The sequence below is a fragment of the Podarcis vaucheri genome (genome assembly GCF_965113315.1).
Source record: "Podarcis vaucheri genome assembly, chromosome: 18".
Taxonomy (NCBI): Eukaryota; Metazoa; Chordata; class Lepidosauria; order Squamata; family Lacertidae; genus Podarcis; species Podarcis vaucheri.
This window is the reverse complement of record NC_138756.1, coordinates 9,485,674-9,513,120: the sequence shown is the minus strand read 5'-3', so window position 1 is coordinate 9,513,120 and position 27,447 is coordinate 9,485,674. Positions and strand designations below refer to the sequence as shown.

At 50.8% G+C, this 27,447-nt stretch overlaps 1 protein-coding gene across 1 annotated transcript in view; it reads right to left on the bottom strand.

Annotated features, from left to right (window-relative positions):
- Positions 1-15,821: 15,821 nt before the first annotated feature.
- BSG (basigin (Ok blood group)) overlaps positions 15,822-27,447 on the bottom strand; it is a 37,139-nt gene continuing 25,513 nt past the window's right edge. The window contains exons 5-9 of the mRNA XM_082206873.1: positions 25,216-25,352; positions 23,467-23,743; positions 20,831-20,855; positions 19,655-19,724; positions 15,822-15,984 (exon numbers count right to left, since the gene is read on the bottom strand). Coding sequence (XP_082062999.1) covers positions 19,667-19,724; positions 20,831-20,855; positions 23,467-23,743; positions 25,216-25,352 — 497 coding nt within the window. The 3' untranslated portion in view covers positions 15,822-15,984; positions 19,655-19,666. The remainder of the gene's footprint in view (positions 15,985-19,654; positions 19,725-20,830; positions 20,856-23,466; positions 23,744-25,215; positions 25,353-27,447) is intronic.

Genomic DNA, 27,447 nt, shown 5'->3' with positions numbered 1-27,447 from the left:
TCGGGTTATTCTGGGTTATTCTCTTCAGTCAACCTCAGTCTGGCCTGAGAATTTCTCTGGGGGCTGCCGCCTCCCTCTTGACAACTAGAAACTTGATTTCAGCGAGAAACGATTCCCAGCGTCGTGAATCCTGGGTACCAGAGATCACCCGGTGCCCGGATCTGTGGCGATTGCGTTGAGCCATCAAACGTTCGTTGGGCTGCGTCCGCGATCAAGTTATAATTTTGCAAGTGGGAGAGAGTATGTTTCTAGGGATGTGTGGCTTAGAAGCCTTTGTGCCCAAAATTTGGAACAATTCCCTTTTGCGTTTGAAGGTTTGCATCTACACACAGCTATTTAAAAAATGCTCTGGGGAAAAAAAACCCTGTTTTAAAGTTCGAACCGCCGACCTTCTGATCGGCAAGTCCTAGGCTCTGTGGTTTAACACACAGTGCCACCTGCGTCCCTTCGCTTGTCAACGTAGTCCATGCCAAATTGCAAGGGGGGGGGAATTAGGAACAACCCCCCTCCCCACAAAAAATAAAGTCCAAAACAAGGGTTCAGTGCAGTTGCATTTGTGGCTGGCATGCTGGAGAAGGAATAATAAAATCATAGGGTGAGAAGCAAGCTTTGAATCCCTTCCCCTCTCTCTCTGGGGCTATTTATAGGGACCTCATTTAGGGAGGGGAAAGGACACCCCCCCTCGGCGCCCTATATTTTAGACCCCATATTTTCATTTCCCATACCCTCTGATGCGTTTTACAGGTGAAAAACGTAAAGCTAATTTGTAACCTCTGCAAAACAGGGCTGGGAGGGGAAAGGAGACAGCGCCTCTGGGAATGTACAGAGTGCTTTCCTTTCCTACAGAGATTGACCCCCCCCACCGCCTGGATTTGTGGGTGGGAGGTTACAGGTCAGATATCTCATGGGCACAGCCAGGGTTTATTTTAGGGGCAAGGGGAAGAACTGAGCTATTTGCGACGCAATTGGTCAGTTAAGTATTTTTATTTATTAATATGATTTTTTGGCGGGGGGAACAGCCCCCGGCTACGCCCATGGGTAATCTGTGTTTCCCGGGAATCTGCTGGCTTGACTGGGGGGGTGAGGGGGAGTGTGGCCCAGTGCTCAGAGCAGAAAGTCCCTGGTTTTGTTCCCTGACACTTCCAGATTAAAATGATCAGGTGGGGAGACCTTCAGAGCTGCTGCAAGCCGGAGCAGGCTATCCTGGCTCCAAGGGGTATATTATTAAGCCTTCAGCAGTCTCTGCGCCACAGGTTCGGGTTTTGTGCGAGCCGTGAGACATAATTGCCAATGAAGGAAATAAAAGTTAACGTGCACAGCAATTTCCGGCCAGAATGACACCATGCCCCATGTAAACATACATAGGAATGCTTTTTCCAGAAGGCTGCAATTGCCGATGCATTGAGTCTTGGGTGGGAATGATGTGTTAATGTGGATCTACCTCCGGAAACTGCCCTGAGTGAAAAGCAGGATAAAGGTAAAGGGACCCCTGACCATTAGGTCCAGTCGTGGCCGACTCTGGGGTTGCGGCGCTCATCTCGCTTTACTGGCCGAGGGAGCCAGCGTACAGCTTCCGGGTCAAGTGGCCAGCAGGACTAAGCCGCTTCTGGCGAACCAGAGCAGCGCACGGAAATGCCGTTTACCTTCCCGCCGGAGTGGTACCTATTGATCTACTTGCACTTTGACGTGCTTTCAAACTGCTAGGTTGGCAGGAGCAGGGACCGAGCGACGGGAGCTCACCCCATCATTGCGGGGATTCAAACCGCCGACCTTCTGATTGGCAAACCCTAGGCTCTGTGGTTTAACCCACAGCGCCACCCGTATCCCGAAAAGCAGGATAGGATAGAGAAAATATGGGATGGCGAAGAAGGTTAAGTCTAAGGCGGCGGACAGGGTCAAGCTCTGCCTCTCCCTTGCAGCTTCTCTGCTTAAAACTGTCGCTTTGAAATTAGAGCCGTATTGTAAATGTTGGCAGATAATACGCGCTTTCAGCTTGCCATCGTTGATTTTCAGAGACCTGGAAGGGGGAGAGCTGGGGGGGGAATCTAAAAGTCACCCTCAATATCGTCTCCAAAAGGCAGCGTGGCTTTGGAAAATACGGGGAACCTGGGGCCCTTGGTTTTAGTAAGATTTTGTGAATCTATAGAATCAGCAAGACTTACAGCAGTGGTAAGAGGCCAAAAACCGAAAACTGGTTTTAGGAGACTTTATCTACACTGTTGTAGACTGCACCTTACTTACGCAGGAAACCTGGACGGGTCTCTATCCTCAAGGAGCTTGCAATCGGAGGACAGCGTGCAAACGTTGTCCCGCAAGTCAGTTACAGCTGAGAATGAGCTTTCCCCCCCTTTTTCTAAAGGGGTGTGGATATAAGTTTCTTAAAATGCAATCTGAGCGTGTGTGTGTGTGTGTTTTTGCAAGGCCCTAAGTCCCCTCGCAAAGGTGGAAGGCCGCTTGAAACATCTGCGGCTATTCCTTGCGAGTAATCCAGGTTTAGGATTGGATTTCTCCAAGGACTAGCCTTGGAACCTCACGGGGGGAGATCGCTTTCCGCTCTCCCCTCCCCGCGAACCTCAGTTTCCGACCCTTGAAATCTTCGCTTTCCCACAAATACCTTTCCCGTCCCGTCCACGGTCTCGGCGTCCGGCTTTTTCGACCCGTGGAGAAGTCAGCCACCTTGACCATCTCCTCCATGGGTCCGCTTCTGAATCGCGAGGCGGTCTGGCTCACCTACCGTTCCGCGGCGAGCAAACCGGCCGCTCATCTTCCACTTTACGGCGAGCCGGTGTCCTTTTTCGCAAGGGGAGAGTCTGCGCCTCTCCGCAACAGCGTCTCTCACCAAAAACCACGCGCCTTTTGATGTTGAATGTACAACTGGTTTCAAACTGACCATGGCTTTGCTGACGAAATGTCCGATTGACGGAGGCAAGTGGGGTTTCTCTCGTTATTTTGCTAACTCAGAAGTGGCTGCTTTCTGTCCCGTGGACAAAACAAAAAAGTCTTACCTGTTCATCCGAACCCATCCTGTGTAATAAAAAAATGGCAGAACCAAAGTGCTCCTTTGCCGTCCACCGGCGTTGTTCTTCTGTCCTCCACCTCTTCCAAATTCACTTTTATTGAATTTATTGAAGTGTATATGATGGTGGGGAGACGGGAGCGGGGTCTTCCTCTGGTGGAGAGGGGTCCGTGTGTCGAATTTCGGGACTGGGCCAATCCAGATTTGAAGGAGAATTGGCTGCCTATATGATTCGGATTTGCACCACTTTGCTTCAACAGTTTTATTCGATCACCGTATTTTTCGCTCTATAAGACGCACCAGACCACAAGACGCACCTAGTTTTTGGAGGAAGAAAACAAGAAAAAAAATAATTCTGAATCTCAGAAGCCAGAACAGCAAGAGGGATCGCTGTGTGGCGAAAGGAGCAATCCCTCTTGCTGTTCTGGCTTCTGGGATAGCTGCGCAGCCTGCATTCGCCCCGTAAGACGCACACACATTTTACTTTTTAGGAGGGGAAAAGTGAGTCTTATAGAGCAAAAAATACAGTATTTCTGGAATTTCAAGGCCGCCTGTTCCCCCGAGGTGGGGGCTCTTTGACGCTGCATTTTGTCCTCACAACGAACCTGTGAAGGTGGGTCAGGGCTGAGAGAGATGGTGACAGCACCCCCCCAACAACCCCCCCCCCAAATCCCTTTCAGTGACCGAGTGGGGATTTGAACCCCGATCTCCCAGACGCTGGTCTAGCACACTAGCCATTGTACCACACGGGCTCTCATTTCATGGGGAAATCTGGGTGGTATATAAAAGACCCCTGCCCGGCCCCCCTATGACCTCTGAGAAGCTTACCCGGCTTCTGAGAAAAAGGGTATTGTTGTAAACAAAAATCTGCCCTTTTCCCTTATGGGGTACCCAAGAGTCCTTACGTAGGTTCCCTATTGGTAGGAGAAAATAACAGAGGCCAACCAGAGAATATTGAGAAGCAAAGCAGCTAGTAAGCCTGATCTTTATTGATCTGTTGCAACGGGGTCCTCACTCACCACACAAAGGAGGGAGGAGGAATCCAGAACAAAAGTGTGCCTGCCCTTATACAGACATTTTAAATTCCCTCCCTGCAGTCCAAGACCACCCCCAGATTCATCATACCTACATCACAGAAAGGGCGGTCTACAACAGAAATCTGAGTGCGTTGTTTACCTCCTGTCTGGCAGATTACCTGTTTAATGCTTACTTGATTGGATTTCCTGGGGAGCCTGGCAGGTCTTTTGTAATGATAAATACTTAGTTCCTGGGCCAGGTCACAGGCTCACACCCTATTCATATCCTAAATGTGCCCTTAAGACAGGATTTGTGAAGGAAAAGACAATGGGAAGGCTTTTCCATTTTCCTTTGACCTTGCATGGAAAACGTTTGGTCAGTTTGGGAATCAAAAAATGGTTCCAGGTCGGTCTTCCTGTGCTGATCTATGAACGTGTTTGGTTGGTACACTTACGAACATTTAACATATATCTAAGACCTCAAAATTCCTATCACGATATTCACTCTACGCCTTTTCCACCATAAGGCCTCGAAATTGGATGGTGATCTTTTAAACAACAGGGTTCTCAGGAATTCTGCATCTGGTAAATACTTCCTGCTAGCATAAAGGGAGCCTGCAGGATCAGACCAGCGGCCCGTCTCACAGTCGCCAACCAGATGCCTGTGAACCACAAGATTTGAACACGAGACCGCTCCGCTCCTGCGGTTCTCAGCAGCTGGTATTCGGAAGTATTGCAAGAGCACAGCCATTCTGGCTAGTAGGCACCAATAGCCCTCACCTCCTTGAATTTGCCCTGTCCTCTTTTAAAGCCGTCCCATCAGTCGCCGCCTCCTGTGGCGGGTAGTTCCACAGTTTAAACTTCGCGCTGTGTGAAAAATTCCTTTTGTCTGTTCCGAATCGCCCAACCTTTGGCTCACTTGGGGGCCACGAATTCGAGAGAGGGAGGAAAAACTTTTGCTGCTCTCGGTCGGAAAGGTAAGCCGCCTGGAATCTTAAGTCAAATTTACTTGAGTGTTCTGATTATTTCTTCTAGGGGGAAGAGAAGGATGGTGATGATTTTTATTTTTTTAAGGCAGCGGGAAAGTTACGGGATGGGAAAGGGAGGAAGACAGCAGCTCCTCAGTGTAGATCATTATCACAGGAACTGATTCTTCACAGATTTCCAGGCTAATTAATCACAGCATCTTTGGGTAGCAACCCCCCCCTGCCAAACTCCCCTTCTTTCCCTCCTCGGTTTGCAAGCTGCTCTGTCTGGAGAGCATCACTCTCTGAACTGGAGGAATTCATTAACTTTCCCATCACTTTGTTGTAAACAAAAACTGCTCCCTTTCCCTTATGGCATACACAAGAGCGCCAAACTATAGATCCGTGTAGCCCAGAAATCTCTGCTTTGCAAGGCAGTCCTTTCCCCCTAAATATCTGCATCAAGCCCGGGGTTGGAGTGGATGACCACTTAAGGGCCCAGCCCATGCCACAAGTCCACAATTCCCTGATTTCTAATGTAAGTTGCGGGGTTTTTTTGGGGGGGTTGGGAATTACCCAACATCAGTTGGCGATGTCCCCTCTCTTTGTTTTAGGGTGAGATCAAAGATCGGTCCTCCGTTTGATATAAGTGACATTTTTCGTCTAGTCCTGGGATGGGGATGTTCGGGCCCAAATGTGGCCCTTGGGAGTCCTCGATCTGGCCCCTGGTTGCTGCCCCGGAGGATCTTGACAGACACCCCACTGGTGTGTTTCTGCCTGGCTAAAACAGGTGATGGGTTTCAAACCCTTAGGGAGTTAAGGACTGCATGGAGAGGATGAGACCAAAATTGAGTCCGATGGTCAAGAAAGCCATTTCTGCACTTGTTGCAGAGTGAAGGAAAATTCTGATCCTAAACCACCGCTGCATTGTGAGGTATATTTGGGAGACGAAAAGGCTCAGGAGAGTAAGGTAAAGGTAAAGGACCCCTGGACGGTTAAATCCAGTTAAAGGCGACTATGGGGTTGAGGTTCTCATCTCGCTTTACAGGCCGAGGGAGCTGGCGTTTGTCCGCAGACAGCTTTCTGGGTCATGTGGCCAGCAGGACTAAACTGCTTCTGGCGCATGCCGGAAACCGGAGCGCATGGAAATGCCGTTTAGCTTCCCGCCGCAACGGTACCTATTTATCTACTTGCACTGGTGTGCTTTTGAATTGTGAGGTTGGCAGGAGCTGGGACGGAGCAACGGGAGCTCACTCCGGCGCAGGGATTTGAACCGCCAACCTTCCGATCGGCAAGCCCAAGAGACTCAGTGGTTTAGACCACAGCGCCGTGCGTGTAAACCCCACACAAATCCAGAATGTAGTCTCTTAAGACGGTTGGATAACGCTTTGTAGGCCTCCTTCTGGCGACTCCTGCACCCAAACTGGTGCCAAACGTCTTGCTCTGCTCTCCTTTGGACCCCCATCTTTGAGGTCGAGAAGGGGGTCTTGTTGCCTGGGCAGCCCGGGACCCCCAGCCCGGACTTGGGATGGCATTTTGGTGTCCCTTTGGTTGTCTCTCGAGACGGGTGGATGTCAACAACGAATATTTGTCCTTGAACTCCGAGGGCCCAGCTGGCTGGAGGAGAACGTGAATAGCAGGGTGTGCAGAAACGGGTCTACTTTGGTTTACGAACTGAATCCGTTCCGGAAGTCCGTTCTTAAACCAAGTCTGTTCTTCAACTGAGGCACGCTTTCCCTAATGAGGCCTCCCGCCGCCGGTGCCCATCCACCATTCAGCTTCCATTTGTAGACCAAGGTAAAGCTTGCAAACCGGAACCGAACTATTTGGTTTTGCGGAGTTTCGTAAACCGAATAGTTCATAAACAGGGCTGTTCATAAACTGAGGTACCACTGTAAGGTAAAGGTAAAGGGACCCCTGACCATTAGGTCCAGTCGTGGCCGACTCTGGGGTTGCGGCGCTCATCTCGCTTTATTGGCTGAGGGAGCCGGCGTACAGCTTCCGGGTCATGTGGCCAGCAGGACTAAGCCACTTCTGGCGAACCAGATCAGCGCATGGAAACACCGTTTACCTTCCCGCCGGAGTGGTACCTATTTATCTACTTGCACTTTGACGTGCTTTCGAACTGCTAGGTTAGCAGGAGCAGGGACCGAGCAACGGGAGCTCACCCCGTCTTTGCGGGGATTCGAACCGCCGACCTCCTAATTGGCAAGCCCTAGGCTCTGTGGTTTAACCCACAGCGCCACCCGCGTCCCCACGTACTTGATTGGATTTCCTGGGGAGCCTGGCCAGTCTTTTGTAATGCTAAATACTTAGTTCCTGGGCCAGGTCACAGGCTCACACCCTATTCATATCTTAAATATGCCCTTAAGACAGGATTTGTGAGGAAAGCGACAATGGGGAGGTTTCCCACTTTGGCCTTGCAGAGAGAACATTTGCTCAGTTTAGGAATCAAAATGGTTCCAGGTCGGTCTTCCTGCGCTGATCTATGTACGTGCTTGGTTGGTACGCTTACGAACATTACCATATATCTTAAGACCATAAAATTCCTATCACAATTCTGAGAGCTGAGCCCGGGAGCTAAGATTTGATTTTCTGTTTGGCGTCCTCCTCCCGAGGAAGCTGGAATTGAGAGCTTGCCTGGTGGTGGTGATGGGGTAGCAGAGAGAAGAAAAAAATAGGTGGGGGGAGGATATTTCCTATAAATAGATGAGGCCTGTTGTTTCTTTGGGGATCATTAGAAGTCGTGTATGGGCAGAAGCTCGCTAATTGCTGCTAACGAGCTGAGTCTCCTCCCTGCCTGGGGTCTGACACACAGGCAGGCAGCCATTAAATTAAATAAACTGGGTTTCTTTGCTTTTTTTCAGGGCCAAGGGGGTGGGGCGCAGGGCTATCAAGAAGTGCTTTCTCTGGTTAATTGAGAAACACAGACGCTATTTTAATTATCGGCTGGGTTTTGACAGATGCAGAGCTGGAAGACGGCGGGGGACGCCGAAGTCAGCGTCACCTGCACGGGCTGGCACATTTTTATTGAGGAGGAGGAACTCAGAAAAATGGCGCGCAAGGCCTTATAAAGACTTCTGAGATTGCCACCCTGTAGATCAAGACCAGGATGCAGGTGGTGCTGAGCGTTAAACCACAGAGCCTAGGACTTGCCGATCAGAAGGTCGGCGGTTCGAATCCCCGCAATGATGGGGTGAACTCCCGTTGCTCGGTCCCTGCTCCTGCCAACCTAGCAGCTCGAAAGCACGTCAAAGTGCAAGTAGATAAATAGGTACCACTCTGGAGGGAAGGTAAACGGCATTTCCGTGCACTGCTCTGGTTCGCCAGAAGCGGCTTAGTCCTGCTGGCCACATGACCCGGAAGCTGCACACCGGCTCCCTCGGCCAATAAAGCGAGATGAGCGCCGCAACCCCAGAGTCGGCCAGGACTGGACCTAACGGTCAGGGGTCCCTAAGATCAAGACCACCCCCAGAAACATCATACATACATCACAGGAGGGGTGTAACCTAAGACCACCCGTCAGATACATCACACCTACATCACAGAAAAGGCAGTCTAAAACAGAAATTTGAATGTTGTTTATCTCCTGGCAGGTTACTTGATTGGGGAGCCTGGCCAGTCTTTTGTAGTGATAAATACTTAGTTCCTGGGCCAGGCCACAGGCTCACACCCTATTCATATCTTAAATGTGCCCTTAAGACAGGATTTGCGAGGAAAGAGACAATGGGGAGGTTTCGCACTTTGACCTTGCAGAGAAAACATTGGCTCAGTTTAGGAGTCAAAATGGTTCCAGGTCGGTCTTCCTGTGCTGATCTATGTACATGCTTGGTTGGTACGCTTATGAACATTACCATAGACCTAAGACCTCAGAATTCCTATCACAATGCGCAGCAATGCGCTTCGGCGCCCACTCACCCCAGGAATGAGTCAACAGCTGCTCATGTAGGCTGTGTCTTGCTCTGAGTCATGGCTGAGTGATGTCTCTGGCAGACAGGCATTAGCAAAGTCAAGCAGCTGGCAAGGCCTCTGGGTCCTCAGCTTTGGGGGTCTCCTCTGGCCGGTTTGACGGCGCCAGCCCTCCTTTCAATGGGGCACCCCTCCCCATTTGCTTGGCTGGTCAGCTCCCAGGACCTAACCTAGATCAGGGTTCAAATCCAGCCTCACCCATCCCTTCCAGTTGGCCACGAATCTCTCTTTGCTGGCTTCTCTCGTTCCCAACCAACCTCAGCGGGTTGTTTTGGGAATTACCGTATTTTCCGCTCTATAAGATGCCCCAGACCACAAGACGCACCTAGTTTTTGGAGGAGGGAAACAAGAAAAAAATATTCTGAATCTCAGAAGCCAGAGTGCAAGAGGGATCGCTGTGCAGTGGAAGCAGCAATCCCTCTTGCTGTTCTGGCTTCTGGGATAGCTGCGCAGCCTGCATTCGCTCCATAAGACGCGCACACATTTCCCCTTACTTTTCAGGAGGGGAAAAGTGAGTCTTATAGAGCAAAAAACACGCTGCCTTGTGCTCCCGTTGAGAAAAAGAGGCGATGAAACGGAACCCTCAGACCAAACAAAGCGACTGGCAAAGGGAGTTTCGCAGTGAAAAATTGCAAAATGTCAGGGTGGGGGCTCTCAGGCCAAATGTGGCCCTCTAATTCTCCCTACCTGGCCCTCAGAATCCTCCCCCAGGCTGTTCTCCCTTCTTGAGTGATTTTTTTTACTTTTACTAGCTATCTTAATGCTTCTTGTTTCCCTGATGGGGGAAGAATTTAAAACTGTTTCCCTGCCCACCCTCTGGCATGCGGCTCCCAGAAGGTTGCGCTGAAGAGATTGTGGCCCTCTAGCTGGAAATGGTTCCTTCCTCCGCCACTGTGCTTCCTTTTATGAAGACCCAATAAAACAGTAAGTTTCAAAAAGACACACACATACACATGCGTGAAGAAAAGGGCTGCAAGGGGTTAAAATGTGAGTTAGGAACAGGCTGTGGCAGGGAAAGGGCGCCCTCGTGTGGCATTTCTCGGTAGAAACTGGTTACTTTATTTTGACAAAATCTGCACCTTGGTTGATAAATAACGCCACCTCTTATTTTCTGCGCCCCTTCAACCAGGTTAAGCAAGGGCACATCACAGCCAGACTTGATTGGCACTAGGGGGTGTGGCCTGAGGGGTTTCAGGGGCCTGGCAGAGAGGACTGGAGGGCCACTCAGTGAGCTGCAAGCCGGAGGATTCCCCATTCCAGGGCTAGAATATTTGGGCTGTTTTCAGAAAATGGAAACATGAAAATGGAAAGGGACGCGGGTGGCGCTGTGGGTTAAACCACAGAGCCTAGGACTTGTCGATCAGAAGGTTGGTGGTTCGAATCCCTGCGACGGGGTTGCTTGGTCCCTGTTCCTGCCAACCTAGCAGTTCGAAAGCACTTCAAATGCAAGTAGATAAATAGGTACCGCTCTGGCAGGAAGGTAAACGGCGTTTCCGTGCGCTGCTCTGGTTCGCCAGAAGCGGCTTAGTCCTGCTGGCCACATGACGCGGAAGCTGCACGCCGGCTCCCTCGGCCAGTAAAGCGAGATGAGCGCCGCAACCCCAGAGTTGGCCACAACTGGACCTAATGGTCAGGGGTCCCTTTACCTTTTACAGAAAATGGACCGAGAGGGCCAGAGCTGTATAAAACTCAAACCTCACCATGTTGATGGCTGCTGTTTCTTTTGCTGCCAGCCACCAGATAGGTTTTTGATGAACGGAGGCACAGGGTTTTTCTCCTGGTTATTTTTTTTAATGGACATCAACTCTCAATAGGTTGTTTGAATGAGGGTTTGTGTAGAAGAGTATTAGTTCTATTCTCAGAATAGAACCAGCAACCTTGTAGATCAGGTGCGCAGACTGGGAGTCATTTTGGACTCACAGCTGTCCCTGGAGGTGCAGGTCAATTCTGTGTCCAGGGAAGCTCCATCTGGTACGCAGGATGAGACCCTCTCTGCCCGTAGACTGTCTGGCCAGAGTGGTACATGCTCTGGTTATCTCCCACTTGGACTATTGCAATGCGCTCTACGTGGGGCTACCTTTGAAAGTAACCCGGAAACTGCAATTAATCCAGAATGCGGCAGCTAGACTGGGGACTGGGAGCGGCCTGTGGGACCACATAACACCGGTCTTGAATGATCTACATTGGCTCCCAGTACGTTTCCAAGCACTATTCAAAGTGTTGGTGCTGACTTTTAAAGCCCTAAACGGCCTCGGTCCAGTATCCCTGAAGGAGCTTCTCCACCCCCATCGTCCTGCCCAGACACTGAGGTCCAGCTCCGAGGGCCTTCTGGTGGTTCCCTCATTGCGAGAAGTGAGGTTACAGGGAACCAGGCAGAGGGCCTTCTCGGTGGTGGCGCCCGCCCTGTGAAACGCCCTCCCACCAGATGTCAAAGAGAAAAAGAACTACCAAACTGTTAGAAGACATCTGAAGGCAGCCCAGTTTAGGGAAGCTTTTAGTGTTTAATAGGTTATTGTGTTTTAGTGTTTTGTTGGAAGCCGCCCAGAGTGGCTGGGGAAACCCAGGCAGCTGGGCGGGGTATAAATAATAAATTATTATTATTATAATATTATTATTCTGCACAGCTTTGGGCACGGCTCCAGATGCAGAGAGCAAGTCAATAAAAGCAGGAACGGGCACCATTGTCTGGAAGTTTTGGGGTTTTGGGTGGTGTCAGTTTGGGAAAGAGCATGCTAAAATGAATACGGATGGATCCCAGCTTTCACGCCAACATTTGCAAATTGTCTCTTTTTTTAAGCTACCCATCCCTTTTAATAGGGCAGCCACTATTTCAAATTTTTGAATCTCCCCAAGTCCATTGGCAGGATACAGCTTGTTCATACTGGAGCAATCAAGATGCAGTCGTTTTACAGACCCAAACAAGGCAGCAAATGTGTATTGTCACAAGCTTATATTTAAAACCTACCAGTTGGAAAGCACGCCAGTGCAAGTAGATCAGGGGTAGTCAACCTCAAGCCCGGGGGCCGGATCCGGCCCAATCGCCTTCTCAATCCAGCCAGCGGACAGTCCAGGAATCAGTGTGTTTTTACATGAGTAGAATGTGCCCTTTTATTTAAAATGCATCTCTGGGTTATTTGTGGGGCATAGGAATTCAGTTTTTTTTCTTTTCCAAAATATCGTCCAGACCCCCACAAGGTCTGAGGGACAGTTGGCCAGCCCATGGCTGAAAAAGGTTGTTGACCCCTGAAGTAGATAAATGGGTACCACTGCAGCGGGGAGGTAAACGGCGTTTCCGTGCGCTCTGGTTTCTGTCACGGTGTCCTGTTGCGCCAGAAGCGGTTTAGTCCTGCTGGCCACAAGACCCAGAAAGCTGTCAGTGGACAAACGCCGGCTCCCTCGGCCTCAAAGTGAGATGAGCGCCGCAACCCCATACAGTGGTACCTTAATTGATTCTGGAGGTCCGTTCTTAACCTGAAACTGTTCTTAACCTGAAGCACCACTTTAGCTAATGGGGCCTCCCACTGCCGCGGCACGATTTCTGTTCTTGTCCTGAAGCAAAGTTCTTAACCCTAGGTACTATTTCTGGGTTAGCAGAGTCTGTAACCTGAAGTGTCTGTAACCCGAGGTACCACTGGAGTCGCCTTTGACTGGACTTAACTTCCCAGGGGTCTTTTACCTTTATATTTAAAACAAAAGTGGTAATGGGGAAACTGAAAGCATGCTATGCCTGTCTTAGGATTCCAAATCCTATGTGTGTTTTTTAAGGAAGCCAAGTTTCTAGTTTTCATTTCTGCTTAGTGCAAGGAGCAGGGAAATCTCTGTTATGCAAGACGTCTAGCCTGGAGTCTTGTATTTGCTTCCTCCCTAGCAGGGCATGAAGCTACTTGGGGCAAGGGAGCAAGTTACGCAGATCTACTTAGGAATTCTCTCCTTCAGATGCCTCCTTTTCTCACAGATGAAATTAGGCTAAGGCCCCAGGCTCCCTTCCCTCCAACCCTCAGTGACTGCACCTTAAAAAAGGGAAATCTCAGGTTTGCACTGCCCCTTACTAGGATGTTTCTGTGCACTGGAAGAAAGGGATAGGTTATTGCCAATGCACATTTGCATGTGCCTTTCTACAGAAGGGAATGCACCCCTGCACAGGATATATGCTCCCCACAACCTGCCTTCACATATGGGCTGGAGCTCTCCAAATTCTAAATTAACAGGTGGCGTTAAAGCTTTCTACAAAAGCCATGGTTTTATATACACAGAGAGCATGCAGAGTTCATCGGGGACAGAGCTGGACGCTGTCCTATCTGGGGAACGAGAGCTCGTAAACATGCAGCTTGCATCATGCACCTCGGGAGGGACGATGGGAACGGAGATAAGGTTATTGTCAAAATCTTGTGCCAGAGGGAAGGCTTGAAAGGTCAGGCGGCCGATGGGTCTTTGCTGTGCTCCCGCAGGCAGTCCCAACTCTCTCTTGCTGTGCATTTTAAACGCAAATACCACCTCTGGTTTTGTGATCAGGGTAATGGGTCCCGGAGATGTTCCTGGTGATTGTTCTGAAGCTTCCTTTTGCGGGGAGGTCCCCCCCCAAAAACCCAGGGCTAAAATCCTTTGAATGGCCCACTTGCGGTCTGCCTCTGAACGGCAGCCAAATCTCTTATTTCTCAGCGCTAGAGATGTCCACCTGTTTTGTCTGCTGCGTTTGTGAGATAGTAAACAGTTCCTCCTACGACTGGCTACCTTCCTCTCCTCTCCTCTCGCACCCCGCTCCTCTTCTGCGGGTTTTTCCTTTTGAACGATTTAAGCCTCGCGTCCGGTTCCAGGGTTCTAGTTCTCATTTTAAAAGCTCCGTCTTCCTCAAGCTCCTTTAGTGTCAGTCTCCCCTGCTGCTACCCCAAGGCGTGCTGATTTTTCATAGGTACAGTGGACGCTCGGGTTGCAAATGTGATCCGTGCGGGATGCACGTTCACAACCTGTGTCTGCGCACGCTTGGGTTGCGATTCGACGCTTTTGCTCATGCACGGCCGCCAAAACCCGGAAGTAACCTGTTCCGGTACTTCAGGGTTTCGGCGGTCCGCAACCTGAAAAAACACAACCTGAAGCGTCTGTAACCTGAGGTATGACTGTACTTTCCTCTGTCCTAGCTAGGCACCTTCTGTTCCTCTCTACACCATTGCCCCACCCTGTCTGCCCCCATCTTCATCATCCACTCAGGATAAACCCTCACCTGGTGTGCCCTTTGGCGACAAATTCCATTCTAAGGTCAGGGAGGCAAGCTCCACGCTGCTTTTACCCCTTTCATCTGCCTTGCACTCAGGCACAGTTCCTGGGATTTCACCGCCCCCGGAAAGGCTGCGAGAGAGGACCCCCCCCCCCAAATCAGAACAGGCTACAGAGCTAGACAGGCCAATGGGCTGCCTCAGCCGTAGTTTAACAAGTTTTTTTCAATGAATCCGGGGACACTTTTCAACTTCAGTGGATTTTGTATGGGGACTGATTTGTAAATCCGGGGACTGTCCCCGGGAAACGGGGGCGCCTGGTAACCTCAGCCTAGGGCAGCTTCCAATTTAAATCGGCTCCTTTCCCCCAGCACCATGAGGACTAGGCTGTTTTTATGGGAAGGGGCCAGACCCAAACGCTGACAAGTCCACTACCAGTCAGCATAGATTAATACCGTGCAAGACAGATCAGAGAGTGGTATTAAGGCAGCACCTGGGACCTTTTAAAAATATATGAGAAATGACATTTGTGAGCCAGAGAAATGTGAAACTCCACAGATGGGAGGCAGGGGGTGAAGAGACCAAAGGGGGGGGGGGCGGTGGCAGAAAAAGTAAATCTGCTTTATTTGGAGGAAAATCAGCTTGTTCTTAAAACAGGTGAGCTGTTTCCAGCAAGTGGAAGAGGATGGGTGACAGGACAGTGTGAATCTCTTCTCAGACGTTGCAGGGTTGCAGACTTAGGTTGTGGCTGGATGGGGCTGCAGACCTTGCAAATAGCCCTCTTAGCCCCCCAAGCAACAGCTTAAGAGGACAGAAAGGGAGAAACTTCCAAGCAGTGACATGCCCTCAGGTCCAACTCCAAGGTTTGACAGAACATGAGATTGGTTCACCCCCATGCACTCCCCCCCCCTTTTTAAAAAAAAGAAGCAGTCATGGCACACAATATTTGTTTCTGGTTTTTTTTTTTTTTGTAGTGTTGAAACGGGTCACTGCAGAGAAAGCTACAAGGGCCCAAAAAAGGGGGCCAAAAGAAAAAGGATGTGGTGTTTAGAGAAGCCACGGTGCTGGAAAAAGCGAGGATCGTTGTGGCAGTGGTACCCATTGCTGGTGGCCGTGTGGGGCAGAGGGTAGAGAAGCTATAGGAGACCAGGCGTGGTTTCAGCAGTTGCACGTTTCTTGCGAGGCTTCCCTATGGGTCTTAGAAAAGGCAGTGGGGGCTCAAGCTGGCTATTTTCTGACCTAACAGAAGCCGCTGAGGTGGAAAAGGAGGCGAAACCTTTTGCCTTTTTTGCATTCTCCGGCCAAACCAGCAGCTGGTCGTCTGGTGTCCTCCCCAAAGCTGAGGGTCATTTTAGGAAGGGGGAGAAGGGAGAGATGCCCTGCTCTACTGTATCGTGAAGCGTGGCTTTGATCGGCTTCCCGTGTGGTTTGCTGCCAGGGAAATAAGTCTCCAACTTGGGGGGAAGGCAGGCAGATCTCTGCTCACCCATCAAATTCTTCCCTTCCCAAAAAACGCCTCCTGTCTTGTCCCCCGCAATGCCCGAGGCTCAAATTTTGAGAACGACATTGAAGGAATAAAAATTAAAAAGGGATGTGCTAATGTATAGGTAAAAAAAAAAAAAAAAAGACTGGGTTTTTTCCCTTAAAAAAAAAAAGAAAAGAAGAGGAAGATTTTACTCTACGATTTTGTTTCTCTTAAAAGGTGTAGTGAATTGATCTTTGCGAGGGGGCGCTATGATATTCTTGGTGCTATGGCATGGGACGATTGGAAGGAACACCCTAAGCGCTCAGCTCAGCTGACATGTCACCTGAAAGAGAGAAAGACAACGTAGAATTAGGGTAAGTTCATCACTGTGTATGACTCTTCAGCATGCTACAGGCATAGCTTAATACTGTTTTAAGGGAATTTTCATTTACTGTATTTTTTGCTCCATAACAGGCACCTAGTTTTTAGAGGGGGAAAGCAAGAGGGGAAAAAATTCTGCGCAGAGCATGTAAGCGGCTCTCGCTTTTTCTCGCTTTAAAGCAAGCGAAGCGAGAGCTGCGTACATGGCTTCTCGCCCGCTTTTGCGCAGCTCTAACTTAGCTTGCCCATCCCTCGCTGTAAAAGAGGAGGAGGAGACACCAGGACAGGTGCTTTGCAGCGAGGTGGGAGCAGGGATGGGCGAGCAAAATGAGAGCTGTGCAAAGCAGGAGAGAAGGCATGTAAGCGGCTCTCGCTTCGCTTGCTCCCGTCCGCCCCTCATCCCGAATCGTTGAAAAGCCAGCAGAGAGTGATAGCTCCGCAGTGGCTCTTGCTCTGCTGGCTTCACAGCGAGCGACAGACAGGAGCCATGGCCCCGGCTGCGGAGGCATCCCTCAGCTCGCGACTGCAGCGGTAGCCGAGGGATCCCTCTGCCGACGGTGCATTTGCTCCACAAGACGCACAGACATTTCCCCTTACTTTTTAGGAGGGGAAAAGTGTGTCTTATGGAGCGAAAAAATGGTATTTCATGAAATTTGTACGCCGCTTGATTGTAAAAACAAACTCATAATTTTATTCTTTTTCTAAACTGCTTTGAGTTTCACCACAAACCTGGTGGTGGCGGCAGCGGCGGAGGAAGAACAAGCAGCCAGAAAAGGGCTGCTTTCGGGCTGCTCGTTCCTCCTTCTCCGCCGCTGACGGGCGGCCCTTTCTCACTGCTGGTCCCTCCGCCACCACCCGCCTCTCCCAAGGGCAGGCAGAGGAGCGCCTCTCCCAACTGTGGCTCCTGTGCCTGCCCTTGGGAGCAGCAGAGGCAGCGGTGGAGGGACGAGTGGCCCAAAAGGGCTCCTTTCTCGCTGCTTGTCCCTCCACCTCTTGCAAGAGCAGGCACAGGAGCCGCGATTGGGAGAGGCGGGTGGTGACGGAGGGACCAGCGGTGAGAAAGGGCTCCTTTCGGGCCGCTCATCCTGCTGCTGCCACCTCACTTGAGTATAAGCCGACGGGGGCTTTTTCAGCATAAAAAATGTGCTGAAAGCTGGCTTACACTCAAGTACCGTATTTTTCACTCTATAGGACGCACCTTTTCCCCTTCAAAAATGAAGGGGAAATGTGTGTGCATTCTATGGAGCGAATGGGGGGGGGGAGGCAGGCAGGAAAAGCCCCCAAAAGCCGCACACAAGCTCCGTGCGGCTCTTATGGGCTTTTCCTCAGGAGGGAGAAGGGACTGACGCGGCCAGTCAGTCCCTTCTCGCTCCTCGTAGAGAAGCCCACAGGAGCCGCGCGCTCCTTAAAGGGTGCGCGCAGCTCCTGTGGGCTTTTGTAGGTGGTGGTGGTGGGTTATTGCCACAGCCGCGCGCAGCCTTTCCCTGCCGGAGAGATTGCGCGGGGCTATGGCAGAAGCCAAGACAGCGAGCGGGATGCGTCCCGCTCGCTGTCTTGGCTTCTTTGCTCTTTGGGGCTGGGGGGAGACTTCCCCCCACCAGCCCCAAAGGAACCCGAAGCCTCCGGAGCGCAGCGGGAACTCCCACAGCGCTCCAGAGGCTTCGGGTTGTCTTCACTGAATCTTGGAAAGCGAGAGGGGTCGGTGCACACCGACCCCTCTCGCTCTCCAGGCTTCCAAGGTACCGTCTTTTTCGCTCCATAGGGCGCACCTAGTTTTCAGAGGGGGAAATCAAGGAAAAAAATATGACACCCCCCCCCCCAGCTCTGGAAATTCACCCATCTCCCACAAAAGCCCACAGCAGCCACGCACCCTTTAGGGAGCGCACGGCTACTGCGGACTTTTCGACCAGGAGGGAGAAGGGACTGACACGGCCAGTCAGTCCCTTCTCCCTCCTTGGGGAAAAGCCTCAAAGAGGGCGGGGAGCAGCGCAAAGGCGGCGAGCTGCCTTCCCACTGCCCCCTGAGCGCACAGGTTCCCGCTGCACTCCAAAGGCTTGAGGCTTCCAGGACAGGCGTTGTAGCCCCCGGAGGGCAGCGGGGTGCCTTCACCCTGCTGCCCTGCGGAGGCTTTGTGCAGCCATCCCCAAGCTAGAACAGCGAGATGGAGCGCTCCGGCTCCCTGTTCTGGCTTTGGGCTTAGCCAAGCAGCCTGCATTCGCTCTATAGGACGCACACACATTTCCCCTTAATTTTTGGAGGGGGAAAAGTACGTCCTATAGAGCGAAAAATACGGTAGCTGCCTGAAGGCGACTGAACGCACCTTGTTTTAGAGGGGGAGAACAAGGGGGGGAAATTCTCCCCCTCTCTGCGCAGTGCCTCTTGCCGCTTCACTGAAGGGGCGCTGGGCAGAGAGGGGGAGAATTTTTGCTTCTTCTTCTCCCCCTCTAAACAAGGTGCATCCTGTGGTTGGGTGTGTCCTATAGAGCGAAAAATACAGTATATACAGTACCGTATTTTTCGGCCCATAGGACGCATCAAGTTTTTTTGGGGGGGAATCAAGAAAAAAAAATTATTTCCCCCCCAGGCGCTTGTGGGGCAGGCAGCGGGGAGAAGCACTCTTCTCCCCGTCTCCCACCTTCAGATCAGGTCCGGGGACAGCAGGAAGACGCGCTGCGTCTCCCTGCTGTCCCCGGAGTGGTGGGGCAGGCAGCAGGGAGAAGCACTCTTCTCCCCGCTGTCAGCCTCCAAACCACTTCGGGAGACAGCGGGATGGCGGCGTTCCGCCTCCCTCTGTCCCCCGACCTTGTGGGGCTGGCGCTGGGGCTCTCCTGAAGCCTGGAGAGTGAGAGGGGTCGGTGCGCACTGACCCCTCTCACTCTCCAGGCTTCAGCGAAAGCCTGCATTCGCCCCATAGGACGCACCCACATTTCCCCTTCATTTTTGGAGGGGGGAAAGTGCGTCCTATAGGGCGAAAAATACGGTAACTAAGAATGTTATTACAGTCATACCTTGGATCTCAAACACCTTCATACTCGGATTTTTTGGAACCTGACGGGTGTTCCGATTGGCTGCCAGAGCTTCCTGCCACCAATCGGAAGCCACGCTTCAGTTTCCGAATGTTTTGGAAATCAAACGCACTTCTGGAACAGATTCTGTTTGACTTCCAAGGTATGGCTGTATAATACTTCCCCACCCTGCCAATAGAGCTCAACACACAAGTTCCCCATCTGTGAATTGGGAATGACAGACAGACAATATGTGAAGTGTTAGATCACCTTCCCTCTTGCCCTAAGCAATTATTAATCCATGTAACTGATCAACCGCCTTTCTACCTTGGCCCTTCTCAGGGTGATGTATGGGGGCAGTAATCTTGCTCTGCCCCTTACGACACCCCTGGCCTGGTGTGCCAGGCCCAAGAACACCCTACGAGGTGTGTGTGCATGTGATGTTCAAGTGGGGATTCAAACCCAGTCCCCCCCACAGCACCACCACAAAGGCTCCTGCTTAGGCAATTTGCAAGAGCCATTTCCTAAGCCAGAGCCAGAGAGAGCAAGCAAGCAGAGCTTTTATCTCTGGGAAAGGCTTTTTGGAAGTTCTTGCCGCCACCCCTGCCACCCCGATTGCACCCCTACCTTGCCGCCTGCTTAATTTGCGTTCCTCTGGCGCACATTCTTGTCTTTGTAATTTGTGGCATTGCTCTTCCTGGAGGGGAGAGGAACGGAGAAGAAACAGGACATGTGAGACCCAGAGGAAATCTCTGAACGTGGCGACGGGCCACAAAAAGGCATCAAGGCAGGAAAATCCAAGTGCCCCCTCCTACCCAACTTAATATAAGGCACCCACATTATTTCCTGCAGGAACCCTCCCCCAAGACTAGAACTTGGGGCTAGCTTGGTTGGACGATTCAGACAAGGGGAGTGCAACCGCTGCAGAAGTGCAGAGTTGGAAAGGGTCCTAAGGATCATCTTGTCCCATCCCCTGCAATGTGGGAATATGCGGCTGCCCCATATGGGGATCAAAGCTGCAACCTTGGCACCATGCTCTAAGCCGGGGGTCAGCAAACTTTTTCAGCAGGGTGCCGGTCCACTGTCCCTCAGACCTTGTGGGGGGGCCGGACTACATTTTGAAGGGGGGAAAATGAACGAATTCCTACGCCCCACAAATAACCCAGAGATGCATTTTAAATCAAAGGACACATTCTACTCATGTAAAAACACATAGATTCCTGGACTGTCCGCAGGCCAGATTTAGAAGGCGACTGGGCCAGATCCGGCCCCTAGTTTGCCGACCCATGCTCTAAGCAACTGAGGTAGGCAGAGGTTCCCGTGGAAAGTGCAGGGCTCCCAGCCTCTTAGGAAACAAATACTGTATGTAGGCTGGTGGGGTCTGACTCCTGTTTAGAGATCGCTGATTAAACCTGGCAGCAGCCCATGAAGGGATTGGCCCTTCTCTCCCCAAAATCTGCCCTAGACTGGCCATCCCAGCTATCAGCTTTCACGCCAAGCATACAGTTGACACTTCTGGCCTTGCTAGATGATCTTTGGAGAGATACAGCTCTTTGTATCTCTGTTTAGTACAGCTCCTCCCCCCCCCCCTGCTTTTTCCAACCCCCTAAGCAGTTTAGAAATAAAAATGGAGAGAGAGAGAAGAACCAACCAATAGAACTGTGTGCTTTGCCAGGAACTATGCAGCCCCTCCAAGAGGGTTAAAGAGATTCAGCCCCTTTCAATACCCTTTCCCACCAAGGAGAGAGAGAGGGGGGGGTTGGGTAGGAGGAAGGGGGCATGTGTTTGTGCCTTGATACTCACAGTGGTGCAGACCCTCCATCGTCATCTTCAGGGAGATGGAAGCAAGACGGGGGAAAGAGGAAAAACAAGATCAGAAAGCCGGTTCTGGATGATTGGCGCACACATTCCCAACTCGCCACCCCCTGCCTCCCTAAAGACACCTACAGTTTGAAATTTGCCATGCGCATTTTGCACCTGGTTATCGGCCACTTGCGACCAAGGGAAGATACCGGAGTACCAGGATGGCACCTGACATCTCTACCGTATGGGGATCTGGGCATGTTTTCGCACACTAATAAACAATCAGAATGGATTTCTGGAACCTAATGTCTTTTTTGTGCAGCCTGAGCAGCAGTAATTTATTTATTTATGCCCCACTCGTGTGGCTTGGTTTCCCCAGCTACTCTGGGTGGCTCCCAACAGAATATTAAAAACACAATAAAACATCTAACATTAAAAACTTTCCTAAACAGGACTGCCTTCAGATAGTTGCTTATTTCCTTGACATCTGACGGGAGGGCGTTCCACAGGGCGGGCGCCACTACCAAAAAGGCGCAGTCAGCATTAAGAAAAAGAGGTCAGAATAGGCCAAATATGTATGTGGACTGTTCCTGGATCAAGGGACTTTTCTTCTAAGTTCTCAAAGCTCTTGACCTAGCTCAATGTTTAACTGAGAATCAAAGACTTTAGAGGCGCCTTGCCCCAAAATGGCAACTAGGCATTTGGTTTTGCAACTGCAACCTTGGTGTAAGGAGCCCATTTGGTACATAGCTTATATATATCTGAGTTTCTAACACTGCTTGCACACCAACGTTCACCAAGCTGGTGCCCTCCTGATGTTTTGAACTACAACTCCCACCCACCCCCTGGTAGTGGGGTGTACCCCACAAAGCGACTGCCTGGCCTGTGTGCTTCTGCGCATGTGATGAAGGGTTCCATGAAACCGTCCACATGCTGTCAAGAGCGACACAGGATTCCACTGATCTTACATCCCCCACCCACATCATCTCTGCTGGAGAGGGGCTCAACACTGCAGTTCCCCTTTAACTAGCTTGTACCGTTAAAACCGTACGAAACTCTGTGGGTATCTCCCTCCGTCCCCTTAGGACAAAAACCCCTCTCTCAAGTTCACCTCCATTTTACTGCTGATATAACAAGGGCTGGCCATTCTGGGCTTTGTAAGGTTTAGAGAGAAAGGGAGACCTGGGAAAGCTTGAGTTCCCAGGCTCCCCAACTCGGCCGGTGTGGCAGACTGCAGACTCCACACCAGGGAAGCACATTCAAGCGAGCGAGCAAGCAAGCAAGCGAAGAGGCTGTTTGAAGGCTGAAGCACAACAAAAAGGGTCTCCACATTTCTGGACCGAACCACCACAAGAGCACAACGAAACAGCACTACGAGCTAGAGGAAAATGGCTGCTGGCGGCGTTGCGGGAGCACACACAGACCCTTTCAGGTGGACACCATCTGATGGGCAGAGAAGCCCCACATGCCTATCAGCCAAGACTTCTCCCTATTTTTCACAACAGGGGCAGGGACGCTGTCACCCTCCCAATATCACTAGACTCTCAAGTTAAGGGATGATCATGCGAGTTAAGAGTTGTGGAGTCCAGGAACATCTGGGAGGGACACAGCTTCTGCCACTGCTCCTGGTTTTAAATCCTGCCACCGGAAATTAGCACAGGGCGGCTAGATGTCTCTCTCTCTTCACACACACACAGCAGGTAAGACCATCACCAACACACGGGGAAGAGGGCGATGCTTGGAGCTGGCTCTTCCACTTACCACAAGCAGATAACATGCAGCCGAAGAAGAGGAAGGAAGAGTGCAAAGATAATGCCAGGAAGGACACACCACACCACAGAGATAAGGTTTTGGTAAACCTCCTTTACCCCACTGGGGGTTTGTACTGTCTAGCCCGCTCTATGATCAGACAATTGGCCCAGTGTCACCTTGTGAACTTTGTGGCTGAATGTAGCCCTAAGCAGCTTTTTGTTTTCAACAAAGCATTTAAGGAGCAAGAGATTCATTACATAAATCCATACTGTAAAGTGTGGACGGCGAGCTTGTGGCCCCCGGGTGCTGGCACTATACAGTGGTGCCTCGCAAGACGAAATTAATTCGTTCTGCAAGTTTTTTCTTCTTGCGAGTTTTTTGTCTTGCGAAGCACGGTTTCCCATAGGAATGCATTGAAAATCAATCAATGCGTTCCTATGGAGACCGTCCGGGGACGATGGTCATTCTGAAGGAAGGCTAACTGTGAAACAAGGGTGCATGAGCGAGGGTCAATGTGGAAAAGGGGCAAGAATGTTGGGCCTTTAAGGGCTTATCCTGAGGGCGGGGAGCTTTCACATTGCCAGACTATAGTGTTTTTATTGAACCCAGGGACAGATGGTATAAAGCTTGGATTTTGGGGTTGTTGTTGTTGCTGTTTTTTTATATAAAAAGGTCCTCTCTGGAAAAAGGCAGCGATCCTCTCTGGATCTTTCATTTGAAAAAATCCACCTAACCATTCAGGGTAGAGCCAGACCATAACGTTAAAGGAGGCCCTTATGCCTGCCCTAACCCAGTTCTTAAAAGTAAAGAAGCCCACTGAAGAGGAAGGCATGTGTTTCCTGTGCCCCAAAGCAGGCTCACTGACCCCTCCCCAGGCAACTTACCGTCAGGGACCTGGTTGGGCTGTCTCCTCTTCTCGTAGATGAAGATGATCGTGACGAGGACCAGCACTTCAGCCACGATCCCCAGGAACGGCCACAGAGCTGCCAGGCGGCTGCGCACCCGCAAGCTGATCACAGCGTTCCCGTCGCCCTTCTCGTTGGTGCCGTTGCACATGTAGTCGCCCGGGTCCTTCTCGAGCTGCAGGGAGAGGATCCGCAGCTCTGTCTTGTTGCCATCAGACTTGATGAAGAAGCGGTCCTCAGAGCCGTTGACGATAGGCTGGGGGAGGAAAGGAAAAGGGTTCGGTGTCGTCTGCTAGGGCAGTGCTTTGAATCGAGGGGCCGGCAATGCAAGTTTCTTCAAAATCCACAACCCAGGGTGAAGTCAGCGTTGCGCTGGGTCTCATGGTGGCCATAAGAAACAATAACCCAAAAGTTATGGAAGTGGAAGAGTTACATATGTCGGCTAACAGGCCCCTTACACCATAGTAAACAGTCCTGCCTGGGTCTGCCTCTAACAGACGTTTGCTGCAGCTGAAATGTCTAGCAATACCCAAGTCCAGAAGGGCAGATTTGTTGCCAGACTTCAACATTTTACCTTTGAAGATCAAGAGAGGGCAGGTTTGCCAAAGTTCCCCTTCAAGGATTAAGTTCTACCTTCGCAACCACTTAAGCATGCGAAATGTGCATTGTTTGACTGCAGATTTTATCAAGGAGCTGGTTAGAGAATAAAATACCTGATCCCCTTAAGCAGCGGTTTCCCAAATCTTTAAGCATCTTTGAATACCTTCCTTGAGGGGTCTTAAATAAAGCTATTGTGGGTCAAGGCAGCATTATAATCGAAGGTTGTAGTGTCTCTTAGACCTGCTGTCATGGTTAGTTCCTTGTTTATCACCTCATTTATTTTTTTAAAAAACAAGATACCTGAAGAAGTGTGCATGCACACGAAAGCTCATACCAAGAACTAACTTAGTTGGTCTTTAAGGTGCTACTGGAAGGATTTTTTTTATTTTAATTATGCTTATTTAATTACATTTATAGTCAGTTCTGCCCAAGTCCATATTTATTTTTGCAAGTGCTTCTTCCACATTTATTTTCATGGCTTGGTCAATTTGCCTAGCTATGGGGAAACCTAAGGATGGAAAGTTATCAACCTTTAAGGGCCAGTCTGTGTGGTGGCTGCCTACTAGTCCCTGCTGTTTGGTCATTGCTTCTATTGGTCAATTTTATACCAGGTGGCTCAAATTGCCTAATGGACAATCATAATTTAGGGCTGGAGTTCTGCGGGTCTGTTTAAAAAGAGCAGGGTGGCGTCTGCAAAAAGCGCCACCTTGTATTCCCGTTCGGCCACTGCAACACCCTTAATTTTAGTGGGTTGGTTAATGAAGCATGCTAGTGACTAGGTCAAAAGGCATGGCTGATATGGTGGCAGCTCCTGCCTCACTCCTGGCTTCAGCTGTATTAGTTCTGAGTACAGGCCACAATTTATTGCTTGGGTACACTTGAGGAAATGGGGTGGGGAAGATGGTTTATGCGTGGTGGGGGTCACAGAAAGCCCCACTGCACACGATCAAAGGCTTCCTCGGCATCAAAAGAAACCTGTGCAGACAGAGGCTGCCTTGAATTTGCCGCCATGTTAATTAGAAAGCGGGGGTGGTCTGCTCCCTGTCGCTGCACAGAACTATTTTGCAAAGGGAGGAAAACAGAAGCAGTGGAGTGTGGGGAAATGTTTGCTTTGGACAAGAGACTCACCTGGGACACATCTCCAACCACCCTGAACCAACTCCACTGGGCAACAGGAGGGTATGAGGAGCTCTTGCAGATCAGCATGCCTGTGTCCCCCTCGTTCCCATGCTCTGTCTTCTTGTAGGCATACACGTGTGGCTTCACTGCAAATGAAGAAAGGGGCGCAAGCAAGATGAGGGACAGCTGGCAATGAGGTACCCGAGGGGAACAGGTGAGCAGCAAGGGCCAAGGATAGCTAGCTGCTTATGAAAGCGAGTTAAAAATTGGCATTGGCGATGAGGGAGGGGATTTTCAGCAAACTGGCCCTTCTCTCTCCCTGCCCCATGACAAGCTATTGAGGTCACGAGTGACGTGCATTGGTGAAAACGCAGGCAGATGGGCTAGTAAAACCGATGCAAGCTAACTTTCACAGGTGCATTTGTAAGACTGCAGGGGCATCTGAAGCTGCCTCATCATACAGTCTGACTGCTGGTTCCTCCGATTCAGTGCTGCTTACATGGGCTGGCCAGTGGCTTTGCCATGGATTCAGATGGGGGGTGGTTGGGCTCCCCAGGCCACACATAGTATAATAATAATAATTTATTATTTATAACCTGCCCATCTGGCTGGCTTTCCCCAGCCACTCTAGGCGGCTTGCAACAAAAGATTAAAAATACATTGAAACACCAGTCATTAAATGCCATGGACTGAACCTGGGATCTTCTGTGTGCAAAGTAGGCAATCTACCATTTCCCCCACTTTCCTCCTTCCACCCACTCTTTCTTTCCATGTCTGCTTCCAGATAGCCCAGTCGACAGAGAATGACGCTCTTAATCTCAGGGTTGTGGGTTCGAGCCCGTCGGGTGAAAGATTCCTGCATTGCAGGGGGCTGGACCAGATGACCCTTGTCGTCCCTTCCAACTCTACAATTCACCAAGCGAAGATCTTTAAGTAGTGATGTACGGAAGTGAGAGCTGGACCATCAAGAAGGCTGATGGCCGAAGAATGGATGCTTTTGAATTCTAGTGCTGGAGGAGACTCTTGAGAGTCCCATGGACTGCAAGAAGATCAAACCTCTCCACTCAGCCCTGAGTGCTCACTGGAAGGACAGATCCTGAAGCTGAGGCTCCAAGACTTTGGCCATGAGAAGACAAGACTCCCTGGAAAAGACCCTGATGTTGGGAAAGATGGAGGGCACAAGGAGAAGGGGACGACGGAGGACGAGATGGTGGGACAGTGTTCTCGAAGAGACCAGCATGAGTTTGACCAAACTGTGGGAGGCAGTGGAAGACAGGAGGGCCTGGCGTGCTCTGGTCCAGGGGGTCACCAAGAGGCGGACACAACATAATGACTAAACGACAACAACAACAACAACAACAACAACATGATCTTTAAGACTGCAGTCCTGAGGGCAAGAACCGCCTTTACTACCACTGACCTTTGCAAGTTGCTCTGGGAGCGAGCGGGGTAGAACAGCTTCAGGCAAAAAGGGATTGCGTCCAACAAACTCATGTTCAGAGCAGACCCACTGAAATGAAAGGGCCTGAGGAAGCTGCCTTATAGTGAATCACCCCACCGGTCTACCTAGTTCAGTAATGTCTACACTGATCGGCAGTGGTCCTCCAGGGTTCCAGGCAGAGATTCTCTCCCAGCCCTACTTGCAAATGCCCTTGGGGACTGAACATGGTACCTCTGGCATGCAAACCACTGAGCTAGTGTCCTTTCCTTAAGAGTAAAGGTAAAGGGATCCCTGACCATTAGCTCCAGTCGTGGCCGACTCTGGGGCTGCGGCGCTCATCTCGCTTTACTGGCCGAAGGAGCCGGCATACAGCTTCCGGGTCATGTGGCCAGTAGGACTAAGCCGCTTCTGGCGAACCAGAGCAGTGCAGGGAAATGCCGTTTACCTTCCTGCCGCAATGGTACCTATTTATCTACTTGCACTTGACATGCTTTCGAACTGCTAGGTTGGCAGGAGCTGGGACCGAGCAACAGGAGCTCACCCCATGGCGGGGATTCGAACCGCTGACCTTCTGATCGCCAAGTCCTAGGCTCTGTGGTTTAACCCACAGCGCCACCCGCGTCCCTTCCCTAAGAGTAGCCGTGCCCATTAATCCCAGTGGGTCTACTCTGAGCAGAGGGAATGTTGGACACAACCGTCGGGCATCTCTATCAGTGCCCAAAGAACAAGGGCAAGCAGGTGTGCTTCTTGACATGGACAGAAAGCTGAGAGGACCAGGAGCAGGTCAACCACCAGCAAAA